The 27,641-nt window shown below is 42.4% G+C and overlaps 1 protein-coding gene across 2 annotated transcripts; it reads left to right on the forward strand.

Annotated features, from left to right (window-relative positions):
* Positions 1-213: 213 nt before the first annotated feature.
* ranbp2 (RAN binding protein 2) lies at positions 214-27,548 on the forward strand. Of its 2 annotated transcripts, XM_056579565.1 has the most exons (30): positions 214-468; positions 961-1,028; positions 1,123-1,234; positions 1,319-1,471; positions 2,212-2,442; positions 2,536-2,678; positions 2,827-3,022; positions 3,320-3,460; positions 3,604-3,763; positions 4,407-4,588; positions 5,048-5,235; positions 5,655-5,778; positions 6,720-6,881; positions 6,993-7,130; positions 7,273-7,398; positions 7,476-7,691; positions 7,789-7,872; positions 8,286-8,427; positions 8,633-8,727; positions 10,354-15,316; positions 16,083-16,160; positions 18,177-18,347; positions 18,844-18,927; positions 19,095-19,264; positions 20,680-21,127; positions 22,143-22,241; positions 22,478-22,626; positions 22,947-23,220; positions 23,414-23,760; positions 26,345-27,548. In XM_056579565.1, exons 1-30 carry the CDS (start codon positions 397-399, stop codon positions 26,651-26,653), a joined length of 9,825 nt encoding a protein of 3,274 aa, XP_056435540.1. In that variant the 5' UTR covers positions 214-396; the 3' UTR covers positions 26,654-27,548. The 2 variants fall into 2 exon arrangements, with proteins under 2 accessions (XP_056435540.1, XP_056435541.1); XM_056579566.1 differs by lacking the exon at positions 16,083-16,160 and having other exon boundaries at positions 215-468; positions 26,345-27,547.
* Positions 27,549-27,641: the final 93 nt, after the last annotated feature.

Genomic DNA, 27,641 nt, shown 5'->3' on the forward strand with positions numbered 1-27,641 from the left:
TATCCACGTTACTTCACTCGAGTCGAGAACAGACTGTTTTTTTAATTTAATTAAATAATGACACTTCGGTTATTCACGGTTCTGTCGGTCAAGAGACTGTTCTAGGCCGGGTGCGAACCACTTCAAAGTAAAAGTTCGTCAATCGGCGATTCAAAGTTTCAATTTCGTATTATCCGTCAACTCAAACAAGCCAATGACAAAGGAGTCTCCCACCCACGTGACTAAACAACCATTGCTGCCATTTGCTGTTACGAGACTGCGCACTGTCACCATGATGGCGGAAGAGCTATTGAGGCAGTAACGATTTGAGAAATTACGACCACTATTTCTAATTATCCTTCAACAATACCTTCTGCCACACATTAGTATAGAGATCTAACATCCATTTCCGAAGCCATGAGGCGAAGTAAGGCTGAAGTGGATCGCTATATCTCTTCAGTACACAGTTCGTCCCCTTCGCTCAAAGAGGTGAGTTGAGCTGAGCCGGTGGCTAAAATTAGCCGTTCAGCCATCATGTTTATACCAGCATGTGCTAAACGTTATGGCGAATAAGCAAGTTGTACCCACTACAAACATAAAGCTAATATGTTAACCTTACTGAAGTCTCTGCAAGGAGAAACGAGCAGAATATTGTGGTTCGTTGAAACGTTACCGTTTCTAGTTCACTATTTTGTTAGCTTGAGTCTTGACCGTGTCCTCCATTGGAAATGCGCGGTAGAATCCCGAGTCGCGCTGCTTGATGTCCGCGATGTCTGGCTGTGGGACGTTGCCCCTGTCCTTTATTAAGTAGTTAACGTTAAACATGACTTAATATGATGTTATTCACTACGCATATTGGTTCGTCGTAGCTTTCCGGTCGAATATGGTTTTCTGAGCTCGTTGAATTAATAGTCGTCTAGTTCAAACGACCATGTCCAACTTTCATGACTTGAATATCCTATGCTGTCATTTCTTCTACAGAAGCCAATCAAAGGCTTTTTATTTGCCAAGCTGTATTTTGAGGCGAAGGAGTATGAACTTGCTAAAAGGTAAGCCTTTTTTATTCAAAGGAAACCATTTGAAAACCATTTTGTTTCGGAGTTTGTTTAAATTTGCATGCGTACATTTTTGTTTTTTCTTTAGACATGTGTCCGAGTATCTTAAAATCCAAGAGAGGGACCCCAAAGCACACAAATTCCTTGGTCAGCTCTTTGAGAAAGAGGGAGAAGTTGACAAAGCAGTTGGATGTTATAAGGTATTTAATCACGTATACTGTAGCCATCTGCAATGCTTCCACTGTTGAAGGTAAACTACATTAAAGAGTTCTGTCTGTGTGTAGCGGTCAGTGGACCTGAACCCAGCACAGAAGGACCTGGTTCTGAAGGTGGCTGAGTTGCTGTGCAGTAAGGATCCAACTGACAGCAGGGCAGATTTCTGGGTGGAGAAGGCCAACAAGCTACTCCCTGGTAACCCAGCTGTCTTCAACCTCAAGGTGAGATCAACTGCAAGCTATTTTCAACCATTAAAAACAACATACCAATGTTAATATTAAATTAATCCTAACCCTTTGTTCAACGTCAATGCGTCACACTCTCTAGTCTGTAGCAGGTTATGCAAAAATGGAGCTGAATGCTGCTACTATACTATCGCTCCTGTTTTTTGGTTCTTGTTTTGTATGCATAGAACTGCAGTAACCTACAGTACATCACATGTAAACAAGACTAATGAGAAAGGCAAAGCTGGTTCAGATACTTTAATACAACTTTTAAAAAGATTGTCGTTTGGGCAATTCATCATTTGATCATGAAGCATTAGTTATCTTGTAGTAATTATTTCTATAACCAATGATGAACGGCCAAATGCCAACAATATGGTATTCCTTTAGGCTCACGTAGCGTAACGTTCAGTCTCCCGGATAGAACATTTTGAACAGTTAATTCAGTAAGCCTTCATTCACTATAACACCAGTACAACTTGTTCACTCTTCTTAATTCTCCAGTCTTCTCTGTAGCCACAGACTTATTCTGTCTCAAACCTAAATACCTAAATTTAACATCTCTTCCCGTCGTATTACAACTCGGTATATATATATACAGTATATTCTCATTTACTTTGGAGAATCGAATCGCAAACCCAATATCGGGAATCAAACCAAATCATGAGCTGAGTGAATGGTTACCCCCTCCATCGTCCTCGTACCCCTCATCTCTGTACATTTGTTTCCCTGATCAGGAGAAGCTGCTCAGCCGTCAGGGCCAACAGGGATGGAACCGCCTTTTCGATCTTCTGCAGTCTGAGTTAGCGGTGCGCCCAGCCGATGTCCACGTCAACATAAAGCTGGTTGAGCTGTACTCTAAAGATGGCCGCCTGGACGAGGCTGTGAAGCACTGCTTGAGCCATGAGAATAAGGGCCAGCTACGCAAAAGTCTGGATTGGAACTCCGTGGTGGCCGACACACTGCAGGTCAGCCATTATGTATTTTGGATAAAAAAAGATTAAAAGAAAAATGACGTTTTCACCTTTTAATCTTGCATTTGACTTGGCATATGTTTTAAGGAATACCTGGCCCAGCCCGGTGTCTCCAACAATGAAAAGCTATGTCGTCGCCTTAAAGGAGAGCTGCTTCTGGCCCACTGCAACCTGTTGAGACTCAAACTATCAGTCAGTGGAGTGCTGCCCGCACTTGATGCCCTGAGAAGGTAGGTTTAGTGTGTTTGCATACGCCCACGCAGACGGCATTAAACCCAACTCTTTAAGATCTCCAAAGCGCCGTCTGGCATAACCCCTTTGAAATAAACCACATATAATGTATGTGCTTGTTTGTGTTTTATTTTTATTTATTTTTAGTTTTGATGAAGCCATGCGGTCTGTGAGTGCCACAGCAGGTGGCCAGACAGACGAGCTGTGCGAGGTGTTTGGAGAAATGCGAGCTCACCTTTACCTGCACACTGGTACCCTCCTACTGAAAATGGCCCAAGAGCGTGAGCAGAACTGGAGAGCTGTGACCGACTTGGCCACCCTCTGCTTCCTGTTGTCTTACCAGGTACATGCTTATAGGACCTAGAAAGGTTTCTATATTAAAAGTGTGACTGTTCCCGACAATAAAACGTAGCATACAGCACACACCCAGTTCGTTGGTTCAAAAGTGCACGTCATAATTAAACAGTGCAACTTTATAGTAAAATGGCGTTATTATACAACTGTATACATAGCCCCTAACAATGATGATGTCAGTGATTGATGGCTGGTCAGTAGAGAACATAAAGGTAGAGGAAGGCGAGTGAGCAGTTGGATGGAGTTGTTCGAAAAGTTAAATATCAATTTCGCTTTCTCATTTTAGGTGCCCAGACCAAAGCTTAAACTTACTAAAGGAGATCAGTTGGCACCCCAGCTGTTGGAGCTGATGGCCAACGATAGACAGAGCCAGGCTGGGCACATGCTGCTCAACCTCAGCTCGGACCCAGGGGCATTAATCACCGAGGTCAGTCGAACAATCGTTTACCATTTCATCACTTTTCACCTCAAACAACCATCTTATGCTGCTTGTTTTTTTTCTTGACTTTGGAGTTGATGTATTCGAGCTGCCTTTCCTATTCATACATTGAACATTTTATTGTATTGTAGGTGGTGGAAGCGTTTGGTAATCGCATCGGGCAGGGCTCTCTTTTTGAGCTCCTGTTTGGAGAGCAGTCCTCCACAAGTGCCTCCTTCATGGCCAATGATGACTTCGGTTCCATCAACACTCAAGTCCCAGAATTTTCCCAGCTGGCTAAGTGGGACAATGGTAAGTGGAGTACAGGGGTGTCCTCGACAGCACTTTACACAACTGCATGGTCGAGTCTGAATCTTCAGGCCAGACCTATTGAGGCCGAATGGTTCAAACCCTCGAAACTTCTATCAATCAATTGGCCTATCTGGATTTCCCACAGCTGTCTTTAGGCAAGCAAAGCGAATGCTAAATGACCCACCGTCTCTGACAACAAGTTGTATACCAAAATACCAAAACGTTGATTTTGGTATCTGCAAAAAAAAAATACAAAATATACAATATTAATAAAATATAGGCTGCTATGAGCTTTAGAAAAAGCCTTAGAAAAGACAGATTCCCCCCCACAAACCAATCACCGTATAACTCATAAGTTTTCCTTCTTGAAGCCAAACAATGCTGTGGTATCATTCATTTAGCCCCACCATGCTCCCAGTATATCCGTCCCTCTGTTAAACAAGCACAATTTTACAGACGCGAGGATTCGATTAAGGAGACGACAACCAAATGTATTTTTTTATCATAGACTCAAATCATCGAAAGTTCGAGGTTACCACTAGTCAAGTTATTCTGCCACTTTTAAGACCTTGCAAAAAAAGTAATATATGTGTAATTTGCTAGAACATAATGGCTCTCAATTGGTTCTGTTTGTGTTCTGTAGGTTCCATCATGCTCCATGGAGGAGACTTGCAGCACCTGAGCTGGCTGGGCCTGCAGTGGACCTTGTTGGCCCAGAGGCCAGCCCTTCGAGATTGGCTCAAGCAGCTCTTCCCAAGACTCAACCTGGAAACATCCAAGCTTGACACCAATGCTCCCGAGTCCATCTCCCTGCTGGACCTGGAGGTACTTTCCAGGGACTTGATGTTACTTTAAAAACAAACCCTGTTTGAAAACCTGATCATATCTTCCAGCATTGGGAATCATCAGGTAGTAGTGTACTCCCTATATATGAACCCTGTTATCACAATGCAGGTCTGATGTGAAGGTTTAACTACTGCTTGAGAGGGCAGTCAAATCAAAGGGGTACACAAGGCCTCATTTGTTTTACTCATGTTTTATTCGTTTTGGTTGGGTTTCCACAATTTTATCAAACTACTTTCAAATGGGGTTTGACATTCAGACCTTATTCAAGCTCCAATTAAATTTCCAGTTTTTCTAAGAATGATACAGTATTTCGGTATAATCTTCTAAAAATCATGATGGTTCACTTCACATATAGGAAATCAAAACTATTCAAAGACTAAAAGTTGCTCCTGTTGAAGGTAGCTTCCATTCTGATATATTTAATCTTTTTTTCTCAAGGTGTTTGTGTGCGGGGTGGTGTTCTGCTGCCATAGCCAGCTCCAGGAGACTGCTAAGATCAGCTGTGTCGGCCAGCAGCCACTCAGCGAGCCCCGATGCCTTCCTCTTCCTCTACTCCGCTCCCTGTCCACTGATCGGCAGAGGGAGTGGTGGGATGCCATCTACAGTCTCATCCATAAACAAGCCCTGTACGTTTATTGAGAGATCTGCATGGGGCCACAATGAAGGCCAAAGGCATTCCAATTTTTTCAACTGACACCCTTTTACACCCCGCAAAATATTTGTATTTTTTTTCAATCCACCTTTTTTTTTTATGACTAAACTTTAAAGCCGAGGTGATGATATGAATTCCTTTCTGGTTGGTAAAAATAATTAATGGGTGTTTTTTTAATTTATGACATGGATACTATATTGAGGGTAATATGCTATAGAGTTTTGGAACTCATGGAAGATTCAGACCTTGGGTTATTACATTCCTCAGAAGCAAAACTTCACGAACAATTTTCGATATTCTAGATGAGCTTAATAAGAATTGTCCACCTGTCGGACTCCCTCAGTGTTTTAGAAGTGCTCTACATTGCATCAATTTTGCATTTATATTTTGCAGAACTGGCACGTCAGCCAAGCTGCGTATGGTTGTGCAGCATGGTCTGAGTTCACTCAGAGCAGGAGAGAAACACGGCTTGCAGCCAGCACTCGCTATTTCCTGGGCTCAACATCTCAGCCAGATGGTGAGCATGTATCCAGTGTTTAGCACCTAGCAGGTTACCCAATACTTGTGTGCATGCGTGTGCCTTCACCTTGTTGACGTTCGGTTAAAGGAAAAATCTGGTGTAAAATGGATCTGGGATATGTTTGGAATGATAACGAGTTGAATTGTTCGTTTGGGAGCAAAAAAGCGCATATAGGCGCATTCTTAAGTTCGCAAACTTGGAACGATTGGGGCAAGTCTCATGGTAAAAACTAAATCGCTATTTTAAACAACTTAAAAGGCTAAAAGTAGCCCGAGACTTCTTTGGTAGTATAATAAGGGTCTTAACATATAAAACGAGGCATTGATAACTTTGTAAGTGTACAGATTGTTTATTCAAAGGACATTTTATACACACAATACCATCAGTAGTTCACCCGTCGACCCCATCTTGTCTTTAAGACTCGATAAGTAGATTGGCACACAGACGTGTTGTACACGGATAGAGTCTTAAAGACAAGATGGCGTCGACGGGTGAACTACTGATGGTATTGTGTGTCTAAAATGTCCTTTTTAATAAACAATCTGTGAACTTACAAAGTTATCAATGCCTTGTTTTACATGTTAAGACCCTTATTATACTACCAAAAAAGTGTCGGGCTACTTCTTGCCTTGTAAGTGGTATGATATAGCGATTTAGTTTTTACCATGAGACATGCCCCTATCGTTCCAAGTTCATAGCGTTTTGGTAGAATCGGCTAAAAACAGCCAACTTAAGAATGCGTCTATTGTGCTTTTTTGCTCCCAAACGAACATTCCAACTCATACTAAACATCCCAGATCCATTTTACAGTGGATTTCTCATTTAATGTTGAATCTTAATTTTTTACTTGGCTTTGATTAAAACGTTAGTATTTCTCTGTTTATAACTATGCTCAGACTTTTTACATAATCTTAATTTAACCAGATTTGTCTCATCAGGGCATGGAGGTGAACTCGTACTATGACCAGAAGGAATACATTGGCCGTAGTGTCCACTACTGGAAGGCTGCTCTTCCTCTCTTGGACAAGATCAAAAACAGGCGAAGCATACCAGAACCCCTTGACCCCCTCTTCATTCATTTCTCCAACAGAGATATCCAGGTAAATTATTATTTAATTTGATAATTTCTTTACAGTTTAAGACTATGTTGCATGCATACAAGACTGCAACAGTTAGTTTGTTAACTGCTGTTAACTTTTTCCTACTATCAGATCTCAATTGTGAAGGGCTATGAGGAAGAAGCCATGATAGGATTTGCATCTCTCTTGGACGTAGAGGGTAAGACGGAAGAAGCCATTTCCACCCTGGAAACGATCAATAACGTGTCATCTTCCTGGCATCTTGCACGGGCAAGTCCAAATTTCAAATTACTTGAATGAACTAATTGTACTTGGGTTGATGTTGACCATTATTGTGTTGCCACTAGCAGATCAGCAGCATTCATTTGTTTTGGTTTAAGTAGAGGCTGCCTTTCATTGATATTCTCCACAGATCTACCAAAGGCTGTCAGAGGAGGCAGGCAGTGGGGTAGAGGAGACACAAGACCGCTGTATCATGTTCCTCAAGAAGTTCAGAACTTACCTGTCGAAGATCTACCATTCAGATGACCTGGAGCAGGTTTGTTGTGGACATAATTATGGGGTGAATGGTTTCCTCTAGAGGTATAAGTCAGTGATAAAACAATTCTACCCCAGCTGCCGATATCCATGGAAGAGGTGATGGACCTCTTGAATGAGGTGAATCAGCAGCTGGAAGAGATTGGTGAGATTGCAGAGGAGAAAGAGGAGAAGGGAGGGGCCCGAAGAGCACCAACCCGGTCCACACCAGAAACTACCGCAACTTTCTCCCGCATCAACTTCCCGACCACGTCGCCTAATAAAAGCACAGTTTCTCCCTCCAAAATACACCTGGTTGGTAATTTTTCATTTATAAATGGGTTGACTAATTTAATAAACCTGTGGCTGATGTTTTCCATAACTTACAAGGTTTTCTTTACATTATCAACAGATGTCTCCTAAGACACCACCGCATTGGGTCGAGGATCAGAAGTCTCTGCTACAGATGCTCTGCCAGCAAGTAGAAGCTCTCAAAGTAAGGTTTTTTTATGTTGCATTTTTGTGGTATTGCAATCTGAGCACGCTAGCATGCAGTTTTGGTAGTCGCAAAATCTCGTGATCGGAGTCCTCTATTAAAGTCAAAATATGATTTACCGTAATCTCTGTGTAACCCTTGGGCATTTGATCAATCATTAAACAAAAAAAACATGCGCATCTACAGTTTGAAAGAAAGGCTGAGACCTTTTTCTTGCCTTTTATCTATTCAGATGTTCTGCACATTGGTTGTGTAGTCTGGTGATAAATCACCCTCTACTGTACATTTGTTGTTATTGTGCAGCTGTGCGTGTGTAAAAAATAAGTAATAAAATGGGGCTGTAACTACTTTCCAACCACCAAACATGGATTGTTTGTGTGTAGGAACTCAGACGTATTTTCTTTACATTGTAGAATGAGGTCCACGATCTGAAGCACAATTCTAGTGGGAACCTTGGCTCCCCTCATCATCAGATGTATGGGGACAGCTATGGAGCCGACGGCCTACAAGAGCCCTACACCCCGGTACCGTCCTTTCAAGCACCACAATTAACAGGTAGGGTTTCTAAATAAGTCGGTATTGTCAGTTACTTGTTTAAGCTATATGAGGTGACTATACACTTAGGTTACCCTCCACAGATTGCATCATCCATCTTTTCATGGCATGGAAGGCAATATAGCACATCTTTAAATCCTTTGGATCTGATCACAACTCTTCCCTGTTGGGTTTCTAAACAAGTAAAATGTCTGTTCTTTCTCAGATGCTACCACAGGGCAGTCTGGGTACTACAACCAGTCTCCAGTTTATAACTCTCAATATCCACCTCGCACATCAGCAAATGTGACCCCCACAAAGGTAAGATAAGTAGTTGATATTCAGATTGCCATTTTGGACTAGGGATGCACCGATTTGTCTGAGATTCATCTTTCTCGGACGATACTTGCCTTGTTGACTGCCATCGGCCTATTTTATTTATTTTTTTACTTTTACTACATTCAATTAGTCTGCCTTTATGACTAAACGTATTGATGTTCTGTAAACCTTAGTCCAAACTAAACTCTATCTTGAAGTTCAAGTTCTGATCTGTACTCTGCATCGGCAAGAAAGAAAACAACAAAAAAAAAATTGTTAACCATCCAGAGGTCGCGTTAACCGACAAATGTCCGTCATTGACGGATATTTTTTAACTATGACGGAAAAATCTGAAGGCAGTCCGTCATTTTGACGGATTTTACAATGACCATTACCAATAATAAACATAAGAATCAAAATCACAATTGAAGTTACAGGCAAGTTGTGACAGTTTTCTTACTCTACATAAGCTTCATTGCCGACACCAACTTTCAAACTGAGCCGAAGTTACGGCAGTTCTGATGTTCAGTGGGTCGATACATTGTAGCCAGCTGAGCAAGTGTTCAGCTCCATCGCGCTCAAAGCCATGCTCCGATTTAAAACCATTAGCACAGTCCGAGATGTAGCCTAGGCTGCAACTGTGCTCAACGCCTCGCGCTATCCTACAGCTGACAGCGCGTTGAAGACCCACGGACTAGAGGCATTGGAGCGCGTCTGTGCCCACTACGGGTCACCGCGGGGTGCAGCTGCACCACTGGTTGAGAATGACCGCATGCAGAGGGATTTTCTCCCGATGAAGAGAGTGCTGGCAGGGTCGGGAAATCCCTCGTTCAGGGGCTCCTGTCGGCTGCTCATCACTTCGCTAGGGGAAATGTTTCCCAATTTTAGAGCGCTGGCTGAAGTGGCGCTGGTTATCCCAGTGTCAAGTGTTGCAGCTGAGCGCGGATTCAGCCTTCAAAATAACATAAAAACCGCCACGAGAAGTCGTCTGTCGGAGGCAAAGACGCAGCATCTAATGACAATCGCCTCGGCAGCAGTATCCATCGATACGTTTGATTTCAAGCAAGCAAGCACACTTTTCAAATCCATGCGGGCAAGAAGGAAAGTTTGAGCTGCCTACAGAAGATTACCAAGAATTATAAGTGGACTGTTCATTTTCACTATAATTGTCTTCGTTCAGCTAAAAATAGCCCATTACAGCCCATACATCGTTCTATGTTAAGGCACAACAGCCGCAATGTTTTAAAAGCGGAAAAATCGAGTTCTCACCGTCAGAAAGAAATGCATAAATAAATTATTAAATATTATTGAAACACGCTTGTTCTGTGAATTATTTTTTTTAATGGAAATAAGTCAATAAAAACAAGTGAGGCTATTGAATATAAGCATTATAGCTTAGGCCTAGGCCTATATTACCATTTAAAAGTTAAAATAAAATGACAGATAATAATGGACAATGACAGATTTTTTACGACCCTGTCCGTCAAAATGACGGACAATGAAAAAGTGTAGCGCAACCTCTGATGCCATCGGCAAGAATATTGGCCCAGAATGTTAGCATTGGTGCATCCCTATTTTGGACCAGTGAGCTATGAATCTTCTAATGCATATTTTTGTGTTTTATCACAGGGTTCCATGTACAACATGAATCGTATGCCCCCACAACCGCATATGTATTCCTACCAGCAGCCGAACCACACACCACCAATGCAACCTGCACTGCCCTGCGTCTACCCCCCACAAGAACAAGTTTTCGGTGCACCTCTTCGCTTTGAGTCACCAGCAACCAACCTTCTCTCGCCGTATAGTGAGGAACATTACAGCCGTGGTTTAACTCAGCCAACAACCAACCTGCCCCTTCCTGAGCCTGGTTACTTTACCAAACCCTCTCCGGTTACCGTTCAACCAAAGAGCATTGAGGGGAAAGCAATGGATTTTGGGAAAATCTCTTTTGGCCAAATAGCTTTGACTGACATCCCAAAGGTTCCTAGTCTTGTTGCTGGGCCAACTAGTCAAACTGCACAATCTTCAGATTTCAAATTCAACTCTAATAATTTCAAATCCAACGACGGCGACTTTACCTTCTCTGCTTCTCCAGCCAAGCACAGTGAGAGTCTGCTTGGTCTGCTGACTTCGGATATTTCCACTAAAACAGACTTTGAGCAGAAGCCTGGGACTCAGGATCAATCCACTAGCCAAGGGAGCATCTTCACATTTGGAACTAAAAATCTTTCTGGGTTCAGTTTCGCAAGTGCAACAACAAACACTGGAATTCCAGGCGCATTTGAAAAAGTTGAGAAGCCATTTAGTTTTGGGGATGTCAACAAGCCTATAGATGAAGTTGAAAAGCAACCTCAAGTCGAGCAAAATCAGCCACTGGAAAGTGACAATGACAGCACCCAGTTAGAGGATGATGATGATGGTCCTCATTTTGAACCAATTGTACCTCTGCCCGATAAGATAGATGTCAAAACAGGTGAGGAAGAAGAACAGGAATTGTTCTGTAATAGGGCCAAGTTGTACCGTTTCGAAATGGAGACAAAGGAGTGGAAAGAGCGGGGTATTGGAAATATAAAGATTTTAAAGCATAACATTTCAGGAAAGGTGCGAATCTTAATGAGGAGAGAACAAGTCCTTAAGATCTGTGCCAACCACTATATCAACGCTGATACCCTACTTAAACCCAATGCTGGCTCAGATAAGTCATGGGTCTGGAATGCCATTGATTATGCAGATGAGCAGCCCAAACCTGAACAACTAGCCATCCGTTTCAAAACTGCGGAGGAGGCAATGCTTTTCAAAACAAAGTTTGATGAAGCTCAACAAAATGTGCCCAAGTCACCAACAAAGCATTGCTTGCAGGAAAAGAGAGACGTGGGCTATAAACTGAATGAAACCAAATCATCATTTGGAGCCCAGTTTGCACTTAAGGATGGGGAATGGGACTGCAATGTTTGCTATGTGCGAAACAAGCCCAAAGATATTCAATGTGTAGCTTGTCAGACCAAAAATCCACAAACTGTGTCAGAACCAGAAGGAACGACAGTCACTGACTCCAAACCACCACCCCCACTTGGAGGACCAACAGCAGCAAGTAGCTTCACTTTCAAATTTGGCACTGAGTCTTCAAAGAATAGTTCTAGCACTCCATTTTCAGGATTTGGGGCATTCGGTTCTTCTAATCCTCCATTTTCATTTGTTACCAGTGGTCAAACCCTGGCCGATACTGGAACCAGTGCATTTGGAGCTCAGTTTAATAAGAAGCAAGGTCAATGGGACTGTGATGCATGTTATGTAAGAAATGAGTCGGCCTCAAACAGTTGTGTTGCCTGTCAAGCACCTCATTCCTCAACAGCATCAGGTGTCAAAAAAACATCAGAAACCGCTGGTCCACCTCCAGACCCAGCAGCTGCCCCAACCACCGAGTCTCAGAGCTCTGCGTTTGGCTCGAGTTTCGGAAGCCAATTTGGGATGAAGGCAGGTCAATGGGACTGTGATGCATGTTATGTAAGAAATGAGTCATCATCGACGAGTTGTGTTGCCTGTCAAACTCCTCAGGCCTCAGCAGCTGCCGTTGTCTCAGGAACATTCGGTCCACCTGCACAAATGGCTGCTGGCCCAACCAGCAAGCCCCAGAGCTCTGCGTTTGGATCGAGTTTCGGTAGCCAATTTGGGATGAAACAAGGTCAATGGGACTGTGATGCATGTTATGTGAGAAATGAGTTCTCATCCAAGAGTTGCGTTGCCTGTCAAACCCCTCAGCCCTCAGCAGCATCAGTTGTCTCTCAAACAGCAGGCCCACCTGCACAAATGGCAGCTGCCCCAACCAGCAAGCCCCAGAGCTCTGCGTTTGGATCGAGTTTTGGTAGCCAATTTGGGATGAAACAAGGTCAATGGGACTGTGATGCATGTTATGTGAGAAATGAGTCCTCATCGACGAGTTGTGTCGCCTGTCAAACTCCTCAGGCCTCAGCAGCATCAGTTATCACAGAAAAAGCAGGGCCACCTACCCAAATGAAAGCTGCCCCAACCACCAAGCCTCTGAGCTCTGCGTTTGGCTCGAATTTCGGTGGCCAATTTGGGATGAAACCAGGACAGTGGGACTGTGATGCATGTTATGTAAGAAATGAGTCCTCATCCAAGATTTGTGTTGCCTGTCAAACTTTGAATCCCTTATCCAAAACGACTTCCCCTACAGCTAAAGCACCATGCCCTACTTCATCACTGGGAGCCATGTTTGCTAAGAAAGTTGGGGAGTGGGACTGTGACACTTGTTTGGTCAGGAACAATGCGTCGGTCAGTCAATGTTTGTCCTGTCAGACGGCTAATCCTAACCAAAGTACTAGTGGCCCTGGTACTTCAATAGGCATCAGTAGCTCAACATTTAGCTTTAGTTTTGGAGATAAAACTGCATCGAGTCAATCAGCTGTAACTACCTTAACTTCTGGCTTTGGTAGCAGCAACGGTTCTTCCTTTAAGTTTGGAGTGCCCCATTCAGAAATTCCTGTTACTACTGCTTCAAGCTTTTCATTTGCATTGCCCATCCAAGCTGGGGGATTCAAGTTTGGGGCTCAAGAAACTACAAATGTAGTATCTGCGATGAAAACTGGACCAGTGACTGCTTCTACAGTCCTCAAAAACTTAGCGGACCAACACAAAGAAACAATGTCTACACAATCTATTGATGGAACTAAGGAAGACGAAAATGCACTATTTACTGGTAGGCATGATGCATTCAGTTTTGCAGCCTTGGCCACCTCTTCCAGTGGGGACTTTCAATTTGGCCAGAATGATCCCTCTTTTAAGGGCTTCTCTCGTGCTGGCGAAAATCTGTTTTCATCCAACCAGGGGTCTCCAAGCAAGGTAGGCTCTTCAGCTGCCCAGGAAGAGGAGGACATGTACAAGACGGAGGAGAATGATGACATACAGTTTGAACCTGTTGTTCAGTTGCCGGAAAAGGTTGATCTGGTCACGGGAGAGGAGGAAGAGCAGGTTCTGTACTCCCAGCGTGTTAAGCTGTTTCGTTTTGATACCGGCCTAAGCCAATGGAAAGAACGGGGCTTGGGTGTCCTCAAATTTCTCAAAAATGCTTCTAATGGCAGACTCAGAGTTTTAATGAGAAGAGAGCAGGTCCTGAAGGTATGTGCAAACCACTGGATCACCACCACAATGAATCTCAAGCCTCTAGCAGGGTCAGACAAAGCATGGATGTGGTTAGCAAATGATTTCTCGGATGGAGATGCTAGACTAGAACAACTAGCAGCCAAGTTCAAAACACCAGAGCTAGCATCGGAGTTCAAGCAAAAGTTTGAAGAGTGCCAGAGACTCCTACTAGATATCCCATTGCAGACACCACACAAGCTTGTTGATACTGGCAGAACAGCCCATCTCATTCAGAAAGCTGAGGAAATGAAGACTGGTTTAAAAGATTTAAAATGTTTCCTGACCGATGGGAAAACTAAACTCTGTGATGAAAGCGCAGCAAACCTCACACCATCTAGCAATGTGATGGGGCTGACCGTGAAGCCCCACACTGAAGGCACAGGTCCTACTTTGGAATGGGATAACTATGATCTTAGAGGAGAACCTTTAGATGACTCTGCTGACACTTCTGTATATGCTTCTCCTCTAGCAAGCAGTCCCGTTAGAAAGAACCTATTTCGATTTGGAGAATCCACCAGTGGTTTTAGCTTCAGTTTTCAGCCTGGCATCAGCCCTTCCAAGTCTCCTGCTAAGCTCAATCAGAGCGGAGTGTCAGTGGGCACTGATGATGAGCAAGATTCAACTCAAGATGAGGACAAAGATGGTCAGTACTTTGAACCCATTGTACCCTTGCCTGATCTTGTGGAGATTTCCACAGGAGAGGAAAATGAGCAGGTGGTCTTCAATCACAGGGCTAAACTGTACCGTTACGACAAAGACCTTAACCAATGGAAGGAGAGGGGCATCGGAGAAATCAGGATCCTGCAGAACTTTGACACTAGACGAGTGAGGCTTATCATGAGACGAGATCAGGTGCTCAAGATTTGTTGCAACCACTGGATTACAACAGCAATGAAGCTAGAAATGATGAAAGGATCTGAGAAGGCCTGGGTGTGGAGTGCTTTAGACTTTACTGATGCTAAAGATGGCAGAGTTGAACAATTGGCTGTGAGGTTCAAACTACAGGATGTAGCAAATTCATTCAAAGAGGTATTTGAGAAGGCCAAAAATGCACAGGATAGTGAGACACCAATGACCCCAGTGACTTCAAGAGTGGCCACTCCTCAGGAAACAATGCCAGCCATGACTACACCTACACAAGTATGTGGAAAAGAAGCGATTGCCATCCTGGAAGAAGCCATTAAAGAGCGCACAGACCTGATTTCCGACAGTCAGCCATTGACAGCTATAACTTGCAGCCCTTCAAACCCTATGAAGATGGTGGTTTCTCCCCCCAAGTTTGTCTTTGGTACAGATACCCTCCAAAAAATCTTTGGCCCAACCAAGTCTTCTCCAGAGCCCGAAATAAATTCATCTAACTCCAGGACCGAAGATAACCTCAATGTGTCCCAGTCATCTGCATCCCCTGCATTCAAAATCCCAGAGAAAGGTAAGTCTTCCAAAGCAGTTTTAAATATTTTATTTCAATCCATTTAGTTTATCTTTGTTTTAAAGTGTATCCCCATCCTTACCATGCAACCCTATTCAATGCTCAATGCTGAGAGGAACTCGCCATCAAGGGTTAGCAAACACTTCACTTTCCAGCATAAATGTGGGAATTTTAGACTAGTATGATTATCGGGCGACATGTTGTAAATGATCATCCCCAATTTAAATGTAGCCCGTGACATTTTAAATTGAACACACTATTTCTTTAAAATTGTTGAATTAGGTCCTACCATTGTTTGAGATCTCAGGTACACAGATCTTCCATTGATGGAATTAAATTATTCTGCGCCTAATCACTATCAAAAATACCTCCCTTTCAGGAACCATTCATAAATCCCCCATCCATTTTTGTCTTTTTTCATGCCCACTTCAATTTATTTAGCTGGGATTATGTAGACGGCAGAAAAACTCACAAGTAGAGCTTCCGATTTATGGATGTAAATCCTAAAAATATAGAAAACAAGGCTAGCTTTACTGGTAGAGCATGGCATTAACACTGCCAGGGTCTTGGGGCCACCCTTAATAAAAATAATATACACATTGCGAGACGATTTGGTTAAAAGTGTCCACCAAACAATAAATGCCAGATTATCTAATTTGACAATGGTTTATGTGGTGCAGTATTTCGTTAGAATAGTAGTTAATTCGGCTGAGATATGAAACAGCATTGAATTTAGCTTCTTTCTTCAAACATGCTATCTTTTTAGGATTGGATTTTAGGCTTTTCAAAGATAATCCAATGGCTTTTTGGACCACCACATCGTCCTTCCAATTTGAGTCCCCAGGTACTTCTCATTGCCATGCCCCTGTCTGTGTGTGCCATGCTATGCCACATGTTACCAGCTTTCACCTGAAAGAAGGCGATAGCCGGGAAGCAACACACACTTAACATGTTGCATGCCCAGTGTGTGTGTGTGTTGCCAAAAACAGATTGTAACTCAACTTCGAATGAGCAGTTAAACTTTTATACTGCCAATGAATCCAAAGCCATGATAATTTCCGAAGGGCAATGTTGGCACAGTAATATTATCCTCCCACTGTTGGAGTCTGTCACAAAAGTAAACATTTCACTTGATCATGGGCTAAAAAGGTGTGTAAATCATGCTGCACACTGCCTTGGTGAATTTGTTGACATTACTTTTGCCATTTTAATCAACCTATAGGCTGCATTACTTTTTAAGAACTGTTCAACACTTGTGGCACTGTACTACAGAGAACTGGACCAAAAGATTGGTTCCGATGTTCGGATCTTGATGGGCACAAAAGTGTATAAACGTGTGCTACTCGCTAACAGTAGTGCATGTTTTATTGCAATGATGTAAATGATCATGCATGCGAGTGGCATGCTCAAATATTCCATTCAGGAACTATTCCAAGGCCTTAGTTCAGGCGCTACACCTCCCGGGACCTGACTAGGTCAGACTTTCCCTTAACCTTGTGTAATCAAACATGTCTGTACTACATTACTTTTGCTTAACTTTTTATCTAAAGGTTATTATTTTAAGAAAATGTTACAATTAAACTGAACTCTGCTAATGGGTTTGAACCATTGAACCAATCATTGAACCGCCATGACATTACATTTAAAGAAAGAAAAAAAAAAATTGGTATTGGAACCAAAACACCAGCTTATTCCAGTCCCATTGAATGCCCAACACTTGGGCGTTCAATGGGACTGGAATAAATCAATCGATCAGCTTAAAAAAATGTAGCGTTTGACCTCTAGTTCAGAAATTCCCAACCTGAGAGCCCTGAATGTTGATGGAATATCCAGATTAAAATGTATCATATGTATACGGGAATTAACGTTCCAATATAAAATCTGAACTATCAGTTCCCTTGTCACGGATCGGAGCATGTATTTATTCTTCGGGTTTATTGGGTTCAAATAACCTTTTGTGCTGCAATTAAGGTTCTCAGCGAAACTTCCAAGTATTTGATAATTAGCGACTACAAACTTTTTTCATTTGGAGGCGCCCTAGCAAATTTGGTAAACTCAAATTAAATAAACAGTAATAATTTATTGCATAGTTCTTTCTATATTGCCAGTGCCTCCAATCTTTCCTCAAGAACCATTTATTAACACTCCTCCTATATCAAAAAGTTTTACCTACTAATAATAACCGGCTGCTACGGTCATATAATATAATTTTTTTTATATCTATATAGATATAGGCTCCGTGTTATCCCCTGCTTTACCAAAAATCGTACCGAACCTGGAATTTTTTGAACCGTTCCACCCCTAATGTTTATAGGTCCCTAAAGTATGGCTTCCTTTGTTAATTGGGTTATGGTGCAGTTCTGAAATATTGAATGTTAGGTTGGCACTTTTGGGAAAGGGAAGTGGGCCTTGAGTGGAAAAAGGCTATAGTTTATAATGCATTAGCCAGAAAGCAGTTTCCTTGTCTATTTCAAAATTATTAATGGGTGAACCAGTACCAAAGAAAAGCTTTCCTTTTTGTTCCCTGTGAACTAAATAAATTAAGTTACAGCATATAATTAAATAGAATTTGGACTATAAATCAGGATATTAAAAAAATAAAGGAAGAATACACACCTTGTATTCTTTTATTTTTTTAAAGAAGTTTACTTTCCCTGAGGTTTTTGATACTAGTTATTCTAATACAATTGCACGTTTTTAGTTTTTTTTTTCTAAAGCATCTTGTTCGTTTTTGTGAATTCCTAACATATTAACGTCCTGTTTTTGATTTAAATTAGCTGGGTAAATGAAGTAACTGCTAATACAATAACAACTTTCTTGCTAATCTAAATATTTTTTTCCCTCTAAATTTCTGTTCCAGTACCCAGTTCTGCTGAAGGAAGTAGTGAAAATTGGGTCTCTGATGTTGAGGTGGTGTACATGAGGGAGCCTACGCCTGAGCAGGCAGCGTTGGCCAAGAGTTTACTTCTGCCACTGACTTTCTTCTGCTACAAGAACGAACCAAGCTACACCAGCGACGATGAAACTGATGGTAAGGTTACAACAAATGAGAGGTTATCAAAGTAATGCACAACAGACATCTGCAATTGACCCACATAATTAGATAAGCTACGTTATGGTAGCTGAGCTGTGGGGGGGAGCAGGGTATGCACGGAAGGAGGCCCACCTACTCCTTCTTAGATGTATTATAATACAGAATATAAGGTTCTCTACTGCAAATATTTTAATTGCCAATCAAGTAGTATCAATTGAGCAGTCGATATTGACTCGCAGCTAAGAACAGTGTGCTAACCTCAACAACCGAGCTGAGAACTGTGCCTTTTAAAGTTTTTTTTATATGCACTTGATGGCGCAGAACAGTGGACGCAAATTGACCAAATGTGACAATTCTTCATCAGATGAGTCAAATATTCTTTGCGGAAAGAAAATAATCAGGTCTGCAATGGTTCTGCTTCAAGTGTCCTGTCTGGGATACATTATTGGTTGTGATGAAAGTCTACAGGTTGAATTTGATTTGGACTTTTCAGATGAAGACTATGAATCTGCTGTGAACTCCTTAAACGGAAAGCTCTACCCTGACCCAACGGAGAGAGGAGCCACAGCATCTGATGGTACGTGATAAACAGCCCTAATTTCATGGAAGATATCAGTATTCATGAGTAAATGTACACAACTATTCTCATAGTACACTACACATAGTAACACTTATTGTAAGGGCTGCAGCCTACTATGAATTTAGGGCTTGTTTTTGTCTTTTCTCCGACCGGATTTACCTCAGATCCAGACTGCCAGGTGGTCTGGGAGAAGAAGCCTACGCCAGAAGAGGAGGAGAAGGCAAAGAGCCTACAACTCCCCCCAACCTTCTTCTGTGAACTGGGCACCAGTGATTCAGAGGGAGACAAGGCTGAGGAGTTTGAGACAGAGGTCCGCAAAGTACAAGAGGCACTGGTGTGTATGGAACTTTAGTATGAGATAATCCATGTTGTAATTTTATTTTTAAAGGTGAAGTGAACCCCCTGTTTCAGCTTGATTTTCCACAACAAAAGATGCATTTTGGGTGGAGACCCTAACCCAAGAAGTAGGGGGATAAGAGCTTATAATGAGCAATGTTGTATATGAAATTAATCAACCACTAATGGATTATAAAATTTTCGTAATTGCGCAATCGGGCACAAAACACATTTCAAAGTGGACCGGCCCACCGGGAGACACCCTGATCTTCCCAATCTCCTGCCCCTGCTGCATAGCGAATTCAAATTGACGGCAGAACGGGCTGGGGATCCAACACCAATCTATCTAAACCATAACCATATTTCACATTAATCACAAATATCCCGCTGCTTCGGGTTTACCTTCGGGTTTATCCAATAAGTGGTAGTGTACCCGCGCACCATTGGCATGTATGCGCGCTTCGCTCTGTGCGTGTGCGTGTGTGAACGAGGATGACAGGGAGAAAGAGTGCTATGCGGAGATGAAGAAAAAAAAAACGAAACAAGTAGCCTAACCATTGCAAATAATTTAAAGCTGCAAATAAAACGGCAGCAAACGAACTAAAAAAAAGACTCAGCGTTGTGATCTTCTATACACGGCCGGGATTATAGCTGCATCTTGCGGCGGAGAAAATAGCCGACACACTTGGTTGCTGCAGGTCTGCTTTCCCAAACTCACCGTTGTGTTTCAGGAGCATATGTTGCCGCATAGTACTTGTAGTACTCTGGTAGCTCAATTTCGCTTGGCATATTTTACCTTTCATCTTGTGATCTCCTATTTCTGTAAAGTATTTCAATACTTCGCTGGGCTTTGCTCTAAATTAATTTAACACTAGCTAGCTAGACTACGATACACTTTACACACTCAGTTTACTAGCTAAATTCGATTAAACAATTAAATACAAATATATACTACGATACACTTTAAACACTAGGTTTACAGGCTAAATTCAATACAATACAAATATAAAGTAAAAACAAGTGTTATCTGTATTATGTTATTTCGTCTTGATGTGCGCAAATGTTTTTTGAAACCTGCCTGGCAACGGACAATCGCTTCGATCGATGACGCAATGTTTCGACGCGGATTACGTAGGCGGTACAATTTTCGCCCCCGGTACAATTTTGGTGTGACAGCGCCGCACAGAAAATTGATACATTTGCTTCAGATAACTTCTGTGTGTATATGCAAACTCGAGTTTGTCTGTCCACCAACCGAGTTCATTTGTAACGAGGAGTACTCGAGTAATTGATTCCTCACGCCCATCCCTACTATGGAAGGGAAACACCATAATATGTCTCTAAGTTATATTCTTTATCAATGCATGAAATAAGGTAATTATCCTTCTCTTTTTTTTTATCCTTTTGTTTTAGATTGCCGATGTGAAGTCTTCCACTGGTGCTTCAGAGACGCTGCCTTCAGGCCAGCTGTCCGGCACGGAGGATGCAGGCAGCACAAGGGATGCAGTCAGCACAGGGGACGCAGTCAGCACAGGGGACGCAGTCTGCACCGAGGACGCAGTCTGCACCGAGGACGCAGTCTGCACCGAGGACGCAGTCTGCACCGAGGGCGCAGTCAGCACCGAGGGCGCAGTCAGCACCAAGGGCGCAGTCAGCACCGAGGGCGCAGTCTGCACCGAGGATGCAGTCAGCACCTTGGCACAAGGGGAGGCAATCTCTGATCAGGCATCCGAGGCCCAGAATACTGTCCCAAGCAACGGTTGTCCCATCGATCTCTCAACAAAGAAAAGCAAAGATTCAGACTCGACTGTTGATGCTGCAACTCCTTCACTTGCCAATATCTTCAGCACTACTAGTCAAGGTATACATATTTGGTTATCTTTAACTAGTGTGTAAGACTGTTAGTAACATAACCTACCTCGTAACAGCATTTCCACATCGGCCCTTTTCACAGCAGACATTTTGTCATTGAAGGGTGAACACGGGTGAGAGTATAACATTTATTATGGTCCTGTTCCATTTAGGTGTGTCACACTAAATAGGCGGGGACCTCGGTGTTCATGACTATGAATGTTGTTTGTCAACTCAAAGCAATCCATCCTGACTACAAGTCATCTCACATAAATGTGAGATGAAGTAGTAAAAAAAATATGGCGCGTGACACGTCTTCCAAGGCTAGGCAGACCTTTGGCCTTAAGCTAGCGAGCTAGTCATGTGTTTTTGAGGAGTGGCTTTTGCGGGATGCCTGAAGGGAAGGGGGATATATTTTTTGGGTTGAATATTTATATTATTGGCTTACTTTGGCTGGTTTCTCCAAATTGCTTACCCTAGCTGTAATGGATCCTTTTCAGAGGCGTCATCGTAGGACAAACTCATTTTGCTCATAACAATCATGCTGGTAGTATTCCTTGTGTGTACCATGTACGGGTAGATGACCAACCTGCCTACCTAATCAATGTTAACACTAGTGTTTACCTTGCTATGATAGCTCATGGATAAGGTTCCATAGTTGTTGTATTCAGTTGTTTACCCTTTTACCCTTGCCCTGGTATATAGAAGTTGCAGGCCCATCATATTTATTTCATATGATAACTTCTCTTTGAGTGTTCTATCGATGGTTTTCCTCTGTCCACCATGCTTATATTATCCTAGGGGCCTTCTCATACGTTGTTAACATTATAGATGGGCATACTTTCCCCCATAGTATACCTTTTATAAAAAAATAAATAATAATAATTCATTATTTTTCAAAGGCATTTTATATATTGTGTTATGGCAATATAAAAAGGTTGTATTTAAACAATAGAACATTATGCAAGTTTGGTCCATTGGGATCCACAATGTTCAAGATGTTTCTCTTTACCTTCTTAATGCAGACATCAACTTCGGCTTTAACACGCTCGGAGGCGGAAGCTTCTCCTTCGCAGAACTTGCACAAAACACTGGAGATGGAGAATATGCCTTTGGATCGAGAGGTCGGTTTCAGTCACTTTACTTGGCACTGATCATTTACAAGTTGGAAAAAATGCAGTTTGCATGGCCTGTGTTCCTTTTTCTTCTTTGAACTTTCCTTGATATAATTTTTACATTTGCTCCTCTGTCACTTTCGGATACTTTTTCCAAAACATCTTTTATTGAACTCAACTTTCCGGGATATTTATAAGCATAGCTGCTCATAATGAGCGGACACCTATCTTCCTCTCCTCTTTAGACACCAACTTCTCCTGGGCAAATGCTGGAGCCTCTGTGTTTGGTGGTGCAGCCAAACCGAAGAAGAATGGCGAGGAGGGGGAAGGGGATGAAGGGGAGGCTGCTGATGAAGTGGACATTCACTTCGAGCCCATAGTGTCTCTGCCAGAGGTACCTTTTCTCCACCTCATCTTCAATTGGATTACATTTATTTAAAATGATTTAGATTCTCCTTTGTAATCCAACAGGTTATCAGCCAGGTTCAAGATAGTGTGAATGATGAACTGCTGTCGAAATGCTAATATTTGTACTAGCATTACCCATGCCATTACTCATGGAAAGGCAGAGCTCTTTTGATGTACATGATTTGTACTAGCGGAGTGGTTTCACACACAGCAGCTCGCCTTTTACTTTGCAGACCCGCCAGAAACTCTTCTCCTTTTTAAGCGCTGAAGTCGGCCTCCATTCAAGTTCTCGCTGTCCCTCCTCAGGTGGAGACCAAGTCGGGTGAGGAGGACGAGGAAATCCTGTTCAAGGAGCGCACCAAGCTGTACCGCTGGGACCGCGGGCTCAACCAGTGGAAGGAGCGCGGCGTGGGAGACATAAAGATCCTCTACCACCCCGCCAAGGGCACCTACCGCGTCATCATGAGGAGAGAGCAGGTGCTGAACGTGTGCGCCAATCACATCATCACACCCATCATGGAGCTCAAGCCCATGAACTCGTCAGCCAACGCTCTGGTCTGGACCACCACCGACTATGCAGGTAAAACGCCACTGCAGTGTTTTGATGTGATCCTTAATATATATACGCCATTTTCCATAGTCTCCAATGTGTTTGCAATCTATTAGCCAATCAGAATTTGTCAATATTGAAGTTACTTAATTATTATCATTTATTTGAGATTTCTTTCTTTTTTATCTTTGACGGCAGCTGTTAACTCTTTCTCCTCCTCCAGAGGGAAATGCTAGTGTGGAGCAGCTGGCAGCCAAGTTCAAGAACGCAGACCTAGCTGAAAAATTCAAGAAGACCTTTTTGGAGTGTCAGCAGCGGTTGAGTCAGCCCAGTGAGGACGCCACCTTGCAGACGTTGTCCCGAGCCCAGGAACATTCCCGGGACACCAATCCCCGGGTTTTCCTGACCCTCGCCGCTGATGACGAGACCCTCGGCACCATCGGCGTTGAACTGTATTCCCACGCTGTCCCAAAGACGGCAGAAAACTTCCGGGTGCTCTGCACGGGAGGCAAGGGCTTTGGTCTGAAAAACTCCATCTTCCACAGGGTTATACCCAACTTCATGTGTCAGGTGAGCTGTTAATAGCATACTTAAAATTTAGAAAACATGAGACCACGATAGATGTAAAAATTTGTCCCTTTCGGTCGGTAAGTGTGTGGAACATAGCACATCACACAATAACGTGTCATGTTTCTTAAAACCTTTTGGGTATCGTCTCTCAAACGTGACAATCATACACTCTGCTTTATGCCTTGTTTCTAAACAAACAAATATTATGATATCAGTTGCCTATTTAGATATTTACACTGTGGATGTAGGTAATAGGCTACATATTTTATTGTCCTGAACATCTCATAATAACAAATGCTCCAGTCTTTTTGCATAGAATTAAACCGGTTTATCCTCTCACACCGCACCGTACCAGTAAAACCAGATACCACCCAACCCTCTGCATCCCAAATGTAAAGCGCATCCTTGCATTGCCAGACAAATTGCAGACTACAATTAGTCTGGAACAGCTCTGTTAATTTTGGATTTACAAAGTGTGTCAACAAGTGGCGCAAAACACTATGTAGATTTTCGGGAAACTCTTCCTCTCATCTGGGCGCTTTCAGCATTCTCTGTCAACACCCGGCTTCGGCCTTCTCCGCCCCCTCGCCCCCCTCCTGCCAACCCCACTCTGTTGTGATTGGTTACCTTCCGGAAGAGCATGTGGCAGCAATACCATACATGGAAATCCGGATTGTTCTACGTAGATAAATCCCGGAAATTTGAAAAAGTGAATGGCGATCGGCGTCCCTAGTGTTTACAATCTGCACAGCCACCCCAGACGGTCTGCAGGGAATATGTCTAAATGCATGCAAGTCATTATTTGACACTTTAGTATGGTTAAACATGACTATAAATTAGGGCTGTAACGATACACAAACTCACAATTCGGTTTGTATCACGATTTTTGACCCACGGTTCGATACATCCCACGATTTTAGCATTTTATTTAAACAACACTTGTATACCAATTAACTTAATGTAACATTTAATAACAAATAATTTGGAACACTGAACAGATTTGAACAGAAAGAATACTATTAAAGTATGGCTAAATTAATAAAGAAATAACCAAAGATTGCAGTTCGATGATGCTTTTTGCTGGTAGGCAAAAACCCTCAACTGTTTGGTTGGTTTAGTCAAATATCCTTATTAGCGCTTCTTATTAGGCTATGTAGCTTAAATAATGACATAATCAGGCCGTATAGAATGCAACATGTTTAATAGCCTAACTTTCAATAGATGGGGAAAACATGAACGTCGCAATAACGAGGCATAGTGTTACGAGTAGCATATGTGTGTGCGCGAGATTGGCAGTGCGTATGCGTGTGTGAGTGACGTCAGCGAGTGAGTGGACGAGCGAGGAGAGCGAGCGGTAGCGCGTGTGTCTAGTGAAGAAGCGAACGAGTCTGGTAGAATAAAATACCCATCCTGTCAATAATCGGTGGTAGCTTCATTCCGACCTATAAGCAGACAAACTGCCAGTCAAATCACACAAAACAATAGAGACAGGATCACAGAGGCAATTTTATCGCGCTTGGCCCACTCTGGATAAATGTCGTTCATATCGCATATGAGGACTTCGACGGCTGAGGAGAAATGCAATCCTCCGTAGCCACGGAGAGCTGTCATCAGAGAGGGCATCTCGTCGCATACTTACGCCATCAATAGGAGGGGGCGCTGTCAGCAGACTATTATTCAGACAATTATTAGCACATTTCAATCGGACAATTTGACCGGAGAGTTAGAAAGGGCATATCGCGCTTCTGCCTTCTCACACCGCGAGATAGGTTTGTGGCTTTGAGTGTCGCGATTTCGGTTTCGATACGCGTATCGTTACAGCCCTAATATAAATCATTATAACAATGTTTATAGGTCTTAATAGTCGAAAAAGCATAATAGGTGCTCTTTAAGTAGAAGAAACGCGTCATGACCGCGCTTTGCAACCTGTTGAAATAAACCGGTAGGCTGAGCCAGCGATGAGCAAGAGCCGTAGCGAATGCTACGGCTATAGCCTAATTTTACTATGGGATACGTAGTAGTGCATAGCAATTGAACATTGCATAGCACTTACAAGTTCCTGTTCCTAAATTACTGTCCAGTGACCCTAAATGGGTGCTCAGGTTCCAAATAGGGTTAAGTTAAAAAGTTTACAATCAATATAAAGTCCAGGATACAGTTATCATATATGGTTTTGAAATTCAAAGACATGGAGCAGGGTGTATGATTATACAATTCAATAGTAATACATTTGAGACAAGAAAGATTCAACCTCTTCCGCACTAAAGTACAGTAACAATGGAATCTAGTCCATTGGAGTTGAGCGTCCGTCTCCGTATCAAAGTGCCGTTGGCTTCATTTTTGTCCTCAATTTCATTATATCATATAGCCGTTATGCTGAGTAATAAAAGGTCATATGATCTTAAACTGAATTTTACCCCCACCACATTGAAAGCCCCTCCTTTTGTAATAAACAAGGCAATTCTTAGGTTTGAAAACCTGTGGAGAAAAAATCTTTGCAGTTTCAATCAGGTAACTGTTTTATGATATTATTGCTGTCATTGATTTTGTAACGGGAACCTTGCGTGACTTCCTGTGTTTTCAGGGAGGTGACTTCACAAACCACGATGGAACCGGCGGAAAGTCCATCTACGGTGGACAGTTTGAAGATGAGAACTTTGACATCCGACACACGGGCCCGGGCCTCCTGTCCATGGCGAACCGCGGTCGGGACACAAACAACTCCCAGTTCTTCATCACTCTGAAGAAGGCCGAGCATCTGGACTTTAAACACGTGGTGTTTGGCTGGGTTCACGAGGGCATGGAGGTGGTGCGGGCGATGGCTGAGCTGGGCTCTGCGTCCGGCAAGTCCAGCAAGAAGATAAGCATTGTGGACTGTGGACAGGTTTCATAGACATTGATAACTAATATGGTGAAAAACACTTGAGCACAGGAAACTCTAAATGTCATAATGATTTTCTCAATCAACTCCCCAGGAATCTGAAGTTAAATGCTATAATAAGAGCATGTGATGATTGTTCTTTCTCTTATTCAGTCCTGTAATGCAGATTGTTTCTTGCCCTCCTTTTTTAAGCTGGACTGGAGTAGTCCAATCGTTCGTACTGATCATATTGGCGAAGGTATAACGAGGCAGCCTTTTGTTAGAGTCCGGTGTTGTTGCTGGGTTGCACTTAGGTTTTACATTACATGTCACCTTTTAAGGGAAGTTGTTGTACAAATATGTATAGTTATTTTCCTGTTTTCAGAGGTAGCATTGATAATTCACCATGCACCATATTTTCCTGATGTCGTGTTCCTTTTTTTTAATGCTGACTTTCTATATGACTTGGTTTGCCTGTCCCTGTTTCTGTAAGAAAGATGGTTATACCTAAGGCTACAAAATTCCTGCATTGTAACAGGACAGACGGAACCGGATTTACCCTAAAAATATCAAGTAAAAAGGGTGCTTCTCGTACTGAGATGAAGAATTGAATAAAGTTGCTATAATTGTTTTTGTGGCTTTTTTTTAATGCGTTTTTAATTTTGTGGTTGATTTAAGCATTTATTCCACTTCACCGCCCTAGATAATTAAATGATTGTGAAGTTTGGTTTTGTGACCTGAACTATAATGCTGATGGTGAAGAGATACTGGTCGCTTAAATGCAGCATTGTGCAAAAATAACTACATTGATAACATTGGATGGATGGTTGAATGGATGATGTTGCACAATGCTCAAGTAGCTTGCTTTTACTTCAATATAAACATTTACAGCTACCCTTTTAACCAAAGAAAATCGTAATATCACTTTGAGATTCTTGAATATAAAGTGCATTATAAATAAAATGTATTATTATTATTTATTATTAATATTTAAATGAATATGAACTAAATAGGAATGCAA

Source organism: Gadus chalcogrammus, chromosome 20 (genome assembly GCF_026213295.1).
Source record: "Gadus chalcogrammus isolate NIFS_2021 chromosome 20, NIFS_Gcha_1.0, whole genome shotgun sequence".
Lineage (NCBI taxonomy): Eukaryota > Metazoa > Chordata > Actinopteri > Gadiformes > Gadidae > Gadus > Gadus chalcogrammus.